The following is a 9,703-nucleotide window of genomic DNA, read 5'->3' on the forward strand; positions in this document are numbered from 1 at the left end:
TTTGAGGGTCATAGACGACTGAGAAGAACGGAAACATTGGATTTTGCCAGATAATCAAATTATTGAGAACTTTGGTTGAAATTGCATTCGCAATAACAACGTTAGTAATAATTTAGGTTAAGATTTTAATACTTATTGTAAATTTCTACATAAGAAAGATTCAATAAAGAATAAATTAAATGAAAAAAAAAAAAAACTTTGTATACCCTACACCACTATAGTGGGAAGAATGCTGGTTGAAAATGGTTAAGATCTGTCCATTATTTCACCTAGCCCCCATACAACTGAACCCCCCGAAAAGGGCTTTTGAGCTCATAATTATGTATAATATAAATGTATCTCGATGAAAGTTAGCACAACTAAATTTTATACAAGCCTTGATGACCTTGCCGAATTTCGAAATGATCGGACTCCATTTGACCCTAGCCCCCACACAAAGCCCCCTTCAGATAGTGACTTGAATATCCGCAATTCATTTATTAGCACTGTTATTGTAATGAAATTTAGCACAGACAAATATTATATATATTATATAAATACAAATCTATCCAGCCCATTTTATTGGGATCGGTCCACATTTGCTCCTATCCCCCATATAAAGCCTCTTTTAGAAAATAAGTTTTTCGCCAATAAATTGCTTTTTTTGGTCAATTATGGACCGATCCTCGTTAAATTTTCTAGAACGATTTTAGTTTAGGCAGTAATGAGCATCAAAGCCATTTTCTGAATGGGACCTTATATGGGGGGTAGGATCAATTATGAACCGATCCCTATAAAATTTTACAAAGCGATTTAGGTTCCTGTAAAATATGTTCATGTCGAATTACATCGCTATAGATGCTTCTTTTGGACAGTTATAAGCGTTAAAGTCATTTTCTGAAGGGGACCTTATATGGGGGATAGGGTCAATTATGGACCGATCCTTATACAATTTTACAATGATATTAAGTTTCCTATAAAATATGTTTGTGTCGAATTTCATCGCTATAAATGCTTCTTTAAAGCAATTATTAGCGTTAATGTTATTTTCTGAAGGGGACCTTATATGGGGGCTAGGGTCAATTATAGGCCGATCCTTATCAAATTTTACAATGATATTAATGTTCCTATAAAATATGTTCATGTCGAATTTCATCGCTATAGATGCTTCTTTAAAGCAGTTATTAGCGTTCAAGTCATTTTCTGAAGGGGACCTTATATGGGGGGTAGGGTCAATTATGGGCCGATCCTTATAAAATTCTACAAAGGTATTAAGGATGTTATAAAATATGTTAATGTCGAATTTCATCGCTATAGCTGCTTCTTTTAGTCAGTTATGAGCGTTAAGTTCATTTTCTGAAGTGGACACTATATGGGGGCTAGGCGAATTCAAACAAACTGCATCAATATAAAATGTCTGTGCAAAATTTCAGCCCGCTAGCTACTTCCATTTGGACTCTATCGTGTTTTCAACAGACAGACGGACGGACATAGCTAGATCGTCTTAGAATTTAATAAGGATCCAGAATATATATACTTTTATGGGTCTTAGATGAATATTTCGATGTGTTACAAACGGAATGATAAAAACAATATATCCCCATCTTTTTTGATGGTCGGCATAAAAATAAATCAGATTAAATATTCATAACTGGTGTAGGGTATCATATAGTCGGCCAAGCCCGACTATACTTTCTTACTTGACGTCGGCGCTAGTATTGTTCTGACAACGAAGATTTTCGGCAAATTACATGTAGACAATACGATCGCAGACGAACTTCTAAACAAGAGCATCAAAAATACAAATATTTTATTTAGTTGCTTGACAGCATTCAACATAGGCTTGTCAGACGTACTGTTTTCAGCAGTACGCGTATTTGTTTTTAGTAATTGTACTTTTAACTGCATAACCCCTAAAGTACGCAAATGTACTTTTTAGTATTTGTACTTTTTTTTTTTGAATTTAACCATAATTTTATAGATGTAATCTGACCATATATTCTATAGAATCGCTATTTAAGGACTTCAGAGATACATAGTTTGAAAGTGGATTTACTAAGCTCAAAAAGGCAAATTCAACTATAAGAGGTTTTCGATGCATTTGTCATGCATAAAATAGAGCGTTTATTCAAAATACTTTAATGTTGTTAAATTTTGATTAAGATATCACTGTAATGAAAGTTTTTAATGAATTTTCGGCATAAAAAAAGACTGCAAATGTGAAGGACATGTTTGAATGTTAAAATGTAATGCATAATGCTCCGTCGTGTAGGTACCTATTCGATAGCTTTATTCAGTTCCGCTGTGGAACGATTTTTAAAAAACTATACTGCCATTCATATTTTTCGTAGCAGGGTGGCTAATTTTTCGAAAATTAGGTATCTGAGGATGTTTGAAGAATGACAAATTTAAATAACAGAGTAAAAGTTGTAACGTTTTTGTAACAGTTAGAGATAGATAATTTTTATATTTTACTGGACATTTTTTCTCCATAAAAAGATATCAAACATATGTTCACAACAAATGGTTAATATTTGAAAATGTAAACAAACCAAACGAAACTAAAATTTAGGGAAATTTACAGAAAAATTTTTTTAAAGAAAATATATAAATTAATAGCACACTAATATTAAAAAGATGATTTGTTATTGGATTAATTTTATTGTCATAAATTAGTTTTATATAAGTTTTTTTGTGAAAAATCATAGCAACCAATGTCATTATAGAGTTTTTAGAACAATTTAATTTTTTTGAAAATAAACAATTGTACTTTTTTTTATTCAATTGTACTACTTTTTTAACTACGATGTACGTTTTTCGTTGATTTCAAATCTGGCAAGCCTAATTCAACAAAGCAGGTTGATGTCGCTTTGTTAAAGAAATTGCAAACACAACTTGAAAGAACAAAAACAACTTGCAAAAACAAGAGCATAATTTACAAAAACAACGTACACCCTAAATAATTTTCTAGAATGCATAACAATGAAAGTAAATAACTTCATCTTGTTTCATATTTTTTGTTTGTACATTTTAATTTGAAATGTTGTTTCTACGTGAAGAAATTATCATTCTTATGTACATTGATTGCATTTAGTTTACAAATATTCGCATTTTATTGTAATGCAATTTAAATTTAATCTTCAAAATTAAAAATAACCAAATATTTTTTCAGTGCAATTTCATTGAAAAAATGCCAATAGTGTGTGTGTAGTGGTGATTTTTTTATCTGCCTCTCTATACGCCGGTATATGATATAAAAACATAGAGTTCTAAGCTCAAAATTGTTTTTCTAGCGGCGTCGCGTAAGATTTTCAGTGTTACCATTTTACATAAAAATTTTACTGACTAAAATAAATGGTTTAAAAACCGCATTATTTCAAATTCGCATAAAAAAATCGCATAAATCGAGGTTTGAGTGTATAACACTTTTATATTTTTATATTAAATTCTTTTAGAAACTAGTACAATATCAAATTAAATATTTATAAATATTTGTATTTTTCTTGAAGAAATAAAAATATTTCAAGAAAGCTGATTTGAATATTAACTATTCAAAAAATTTTTGTTGAATAAAAAGAATTTTATTCATAACTTACTGAATAAAATATAATAAAAATACATTTGTACAATAAAAATACAATTTAAAAATATTTATAGGTTTTTATATCTATTTTTGATAATTTAAATAAAAAAAGTCTATTTTTGATAATTGAAATTAAATAAGTGCCGGTCCACACTAGGAAACTTTTGTTGAGAAACTTTTTCTTAATTCTCTTTTGAAGTTTCCTTAATGTCCACACATAGAAACTTTTGTTTCAGAAACTACGTATTAATTGCATTGATTTGTTGTTGTACGAATGAGAAGAATAACAAAACAAAACAAGTTTCCGAGTACGAGAAACTCCGTACCGCGAGAGAGATGAATGATATTCTTTCTCTTTCTCTCTCACGCAAAATCAAAAGTTTCCTAGTGTGGACCGGCAGTAACTCATATTTTATTTCAAATATATGTATGTATGTATATAAAAAAATATTTTGAAAACTGTCAAATACAATTTGTTTATATTTTACTTCTATTAATTTAAATAAAAATATAAAAATTATTAATTTTTTAAAATATTTTGAATAGATTTATTCAGACTTTACTTACATTAATCTTTGCGATCTTCAGTTTGCCAACCAAATCTGCGAAAATACATATATGTATATCCTTCTCACAAAGGTGAAGGGTATATACAAATAAAATGATTTGAAATTTTATGAATTTAAATTTTTAAAAATTAAGAAAGAAATAAAAACTGTTTTTTTAAACATACTTGGTGAAGGTATATAAGAATCGGCACAGCCGAATATAGAACTCTAACTTGTTTTATATTAAAAATATTACTGTGCTTTATAATAATTTTATATTTTTATTTATTTTTTCAGTTTAAAAAATATTGTGAGCCTATTTTGCATATGGCTGGGTATTCAGTAGAAGTTATTAAAACAAAACATATAGGCCATGCTAAATTATTAATGGAAACGCTTCATCAGTTGCCCGATGTCGTAGTTGTTGCTGGAGGTGATGGTACATCATCAGAAGTTGTAACTGGACTATTAAGAAGAAATGAAGAAGTGTGTCCCATATTATTTTTGCCTTTGGGAGAAAAAAATGGTACTGCTTCTAGCTTGATACAGAATGAATCGCAAGGAAAGTTTGGCTCTGTTAAATATTTAACACAATGTGTGCTTTCTTTAATTCGATATCGTATACAACACCACCCTGTGATTAAATATGAACTTATTGAGAATGATAACTCTCACGAATTCCGTAAACCAATTTTTGGTTTACTTGCTTTCTCATGGGGTTTATTAAAGGATATAGAAATTAATAACGAAAAATACTGGTATTTTGGTGCATTAAAGCATCATGCCTCCGTTTTAATGACATCTTTAAGCGATAAATTTAATCATAATATTTCAGCAAATCTTGTAACCACGCCACCCTGTCCTGGATGCAATAAATGTGAAATACAGTTAAAAAATAAATCATGGTTTAAAACTTCTAAAATATTGAATCCTACATTACCCACTCAACAACTAAATCAAATGGCGAAAAACAAATTCTGCTCAAAAGAAGAATATTACAAAATTGACGCCAAACAAATTGATATTACATGCCATAAAAACTCTGAGTCATTTTTTGAATTAAATACAAATGTAATTGAAAATTTTTCCTCTCGGTCTGACTTTTTAATGAATATGGTAAAAGAAATGGAAATACAACCTTCAATCTCACTTGAAAGTCGTTCAATTGAGTTAATACCTATTGAGTCCGAGCATCAAACCTATTATATAGATGGTGAAGGCTATGACGCCCGACACATTAAAATAACATTTTTACCAAATGCATTAAAACTTTTCTATTAATTTTAAATAAATATTTTATAATTTGATGTAAATACGTATTATATAACACAACATTACTGTTCAGCTCCAACGCAACTTTTCAAGATTTTATGAAAATAAAGCAAAATATATTTTAAATTTTTAATCTTTGTACTTATTTTTTATCTCGTAGGAAGACTTGGCACGTACTGCTTATGTTGACTATCAGAAAAAATAAGACCAATTTCGTTTAACAATACTTAAGTGCCGTTAACGATTCGCTCGTTGGAATTTTTCAACAAAGGTGTAAATAAAGCGTAGCTTAATGAGATTGTAACATTGCAATATAGTATAGTAAATATAATCACCCTTATTATGTATGTCGAAGTCACGTAGATTTTCTCTCGAATTTTCAAAATGGTATTACATACATATGTCGATTTTCTTCAGAAATATAACTAAGTAAAAAATATATTACTAAGGGCCATTATTACAACTTGCCATTAATGTTCGTAATAATAAAAGGTAACTTTAATTAAAGTGAGGAATAAAGTGAACTTTAAATATTTTCATTATTACAACATAATTTTTTAACATACAAAAACCGTAGCATACTTTTAGCCGTTAATAATATTTTTCATATGAAAAATGACATAGAATTTATTTTTTATTAATATTTTTAAAAAAATTATTAAAGTTTACGTTAAAAGTTAAAGGTAACGTGATCTTCCCGTTAGCCTATCGGACACTTTTAGCTAAAGTTGACTTATAATAACGAAAAACACATTATCTGTACGATAACTTCCTAACTTTAGTTAAAACACCTAAGACAGTACCCAAAGCATCATTAGCAAGTACTGGCAATGTTGAGGAGTCAAATCTAAAAGCGAGGAGGAAATCACTCACCCGCCAGAAGACAGAACAGCAGTGCTCTCCAGAATTGGGAATGTGTCTATTAAAAATACTGCTATTCCTATGCCTGATAAGGACACCGCAGAGCCATCAACAGTACCCACTGCATTAATAGCCACTTCAGGCTACCCGGAGGAGTCAAATCCAAAGAGCGAGGAGGTGACCACCAACTCGCTGGAAGACAGTTTAATGGATGACCATGATTGAGGTTATCCAAATAAACCTCCATCGGAGCGAGACAGCTACCAACGCTCTGATGGCTAAAATTAACACAGGTAAAATACATATAGCTTTAATCCGGGAACCTTGGACGATTCGCAACAAGGTTTCAGGATTAAATCACGTAAATTTCCAACTTTTATACGCTGATACAGGGTCTCGTCCGAGAACATGTATCTTATGTCACAAGAACTTATGTTTTCTCCTCTCAACAGGATTATCAACATCGGATGCAACGGTGCTGAAGCAAGGTCGTGGTAACATAATCGTTGCATCTGTTTACCTGCCGTTCGATTCTCCGACACTACCACCAACGTCGGATCTGATGAAACTGGTTGAAGAGGCACAAAGGAAAAATAAGAGAATTGTAATAGGTTGTGATGCCAACTCCCACCATGTAGCTTGGGGTAGTACAAACACCAATCGCAGGGGACAAGCCCTCATGGATTTCCTTAATACTAAAGACTTGATAACATTGAACTTAGGTAATAAAGCTACCTTCGTCAATAGAATCAGAGAAGAAGTATTAGATATAACTATATGTTCAGAAGAGCTTATAAACGAAATTCAGGATTGGAGAGTTTCGGACGAGCACTCCTTTTCTGATCATCGGTACATAAGTTTCAAAATACTAAGGCCACCACCAAAGCCGATAAAGTTTCGGAATAAGTCTAAAACTAATTGGACAATGTTCGGGACCTTACTAAAGAACCGTTTAGGTCAGGACACTTTTCAATGTCGAAATAAAGAGGATATAGATGCCAAAGTGGAAATGTTCACCAGTGCCCTGGTTGAATCGTTCGAGGACAGCTGCCCTCTGCGAGAGCGGAGATCTGCCCAGGAAAAACCCTGGGTAACTGGGGAGATCCGGAACCTTGGGAAGACTCTTCGCAAACTATTTAACCGGGCACGGCGTAAAAAGACCGCAGTATACTGGGATGAGTATCGTAATAAACTTGGTGAATACAAGAAAATCGTTCGAAAATGAGACTCCTGGAAACTTTCTGTGAACAGGTAGATAGCGTAAATGACGTATCGAAGATAAAAAAATTCCTATCCAAAACTCATGTCCAACCGGAATCCATGATCGATGACACGGGCAGGAGGGTTGAGGATATGGAGGAGACAGTGAAACTCCTAATGGACTCTCATTTTCCACCCGGTATATCGAATAACATAGATGAACCGATATTGGAGGAAGGGGAGGGTAACACGGAAATAGTTATTACATCTGACATGGTTAAAGGGGCAATCAAGAGCTTTGCTCCCTATAAAGCTGCAGAGCCGGATGGCATTTTCCCGGCACTTTTGCAGATGGAGGCGGGACTGGTTTCCGTACATCTGTCACATATATTCACTGCATGCTTAAAATTGGCATATACCCCAGATAAATGGCAAGATGCAAGGTAATATTTATACCTAAACCAGGGAAACCTAGCTATGCGACACCTAAGTCCTACTTAAAACCTTGGAACGGATAGTCGATAGCATGGTTAAAAGCTGTATACCCGACAAAGACCTAAAAGCAGCATGCTTATGTAAAGGGACGATCGGTGGAAACCGCTTTAAACGAAGTCATCCACTACATAGCTGAATCTTTCGATAGCAAACTGTATACACTGGCGGTATGCATTGACATCGAATGCGCTTTCAATAACGTGCACACTGATACCCTTATCCAATCCCTAGACCAGTTTTATGTTGACCGGGTGCTCCGTAACTGGATCAACTACATGCTAAGGAACAGATGGATAAGCTGCGAGATGTACGATATAACTATCAGGAAAAGGGTATTTCGCGGTATACCACAGGGTGGCATTTTGTCACATTTACTCTGGGTTACCACGATTAATAGCCTCCTAAGGACCCTAACCGATAAAGGACTTAGACCTGTCTGCTATGCAGACGATGTCGTAATACTTTTAAAGGGAAAGGATCCAAAATACTTGTGTAGAAGGGCTGAGGAGGCTCTGAATACGGCCTTGAGCTGGGCTCAACCGAGAGGCATCAATGTTAACCCGGCGAAGATGGAAATCTGTCTTTTCACAAGAAAGACAAAAATTTCTACATATACTGAACCTTGCTTCCTGGGCAAGAAGATACCGGTGACAGACAAAGTTAAGTACTTAGGTGTACTTAGGTACTTGACCGGAAATTAAAATGGAGACACCACATAGAGGATAGGATCAACAAGGCACATCAGTGCTGGGCGATATGTAAGAGAACCATAGGCATGAAATGGGGTCTTAGTCCTACTATGACAAATTGGCTTTATAAAAGTGCAATTCTAGCTTATGCTTCAATAATCTGGTGGAGTGCTTTGGACAAAAAGTGTAATATCAAACTACTACAGGGAGTTCAGCGTACATGCTGCTGGGGTATAAGTGGTGCCATGTGTACTACTTCAACCAAGGCTCTAGAAACGTTGCTAGATATTTCACCCATTGAAACATATATAAGATATGAGGCGGCGCGTACAGCCGAACGGCTCTTTACTTCAGGCGAACTGGCCAAAAACGGTTATAGGACACGTCATCAATGTATACTGGACACATTGGAAGGTTATACACATTCATCGAACGTGCCTGATCGCATACCAGACACAGAATATGTCGGAAACTTTGAAACGCTAATCCCAGATAGAATGTATTGGTCAAGCGGAACATTAGAGCAAATACCATTAGGAATCCATTAGGAACCTTGCTTCCTGGGCAAGAAGATACCAGTGACAGACAAAGTTAAGTACTTAGGTGTAATACTCCACAGGAAATTAATATGGAGACACCACATGGAGGATAGGATCAACAAGGCACATCGGTGCTGGGCGATATGTAGGAGAACTATAGGCATGAAATGGGGTATTAGTCCTACTATGACAAATTGGCTTTATAAAAGTGTAATTAGACCAATTCTAGCTTATGCTTCAATAATCTGGTGGATTGCTTTAGACAAAAAGTACAATATCAAACTACTACAGGGAATTCAGCGTACATGCTGCTTGAGTATAAGTGGTACCATGTGTACTACTTCAACCAAGGCTCTGGAAACATTGCTAGATATTCCACCCGTTGAAACATATTTAAGATATGAGGCGGCGCTTACAGCCGAACGGCTCTTTACTTTAGGCTAACTGGCCAAAAGTGGTTATAGGACACGTCATCAATGTATACTGGACACATTGGAAGGTTATACACAATCATCGGACGTGCCTGATCGTATACCA

At 34.1% G+C, this 9,703-nt stretch overlaps 1 protein-coding gene across 1 annotated transcript in view; it reads left to right on the plus strand.

Annotated features, from left to right (window-relative positions):
- The window catches only part of LOC119613878 (acylglycerol kinase, mitochondrial), a 49,514-nt gene extending 43,999 nt beyond the window's left edge, over positions 1-5,515 (plus strand). Inside the window, exon 3 of the mRNA XM_037969951.1 lies at positions 4,408-5,515. Within this exon, the coding sequence (XP_037825879.1) occupies positions 4,408-5,391 (984 nt within the window). The 3' untranslated portion in view covers positions 5,392-5,515. The remainder of the gene's footprint in view (positions 1-4,407) is intronic.
- The last annotated feature ends 4,188 nt before the right edge of the window (positions 5,516-9,703 follow it).

Source organism: Lucilia sericata, unplaced genomic scaffold (assembly GCF_015586225.1).
Source record: "Lucilia sericata isolate MDLA Ls3-8-SP2 unplaced genomic scaffold, ASM1558622v1 Contig000041F_arrow, whole genome shotgun sequence".
Taxonomy (NCBI): domain Eukaryota; kingdom Metazoa; phylum Arthropoda; class Insecta; order Diptera; family Calliphoridae; genus Lucilia; species Lucilia sericata.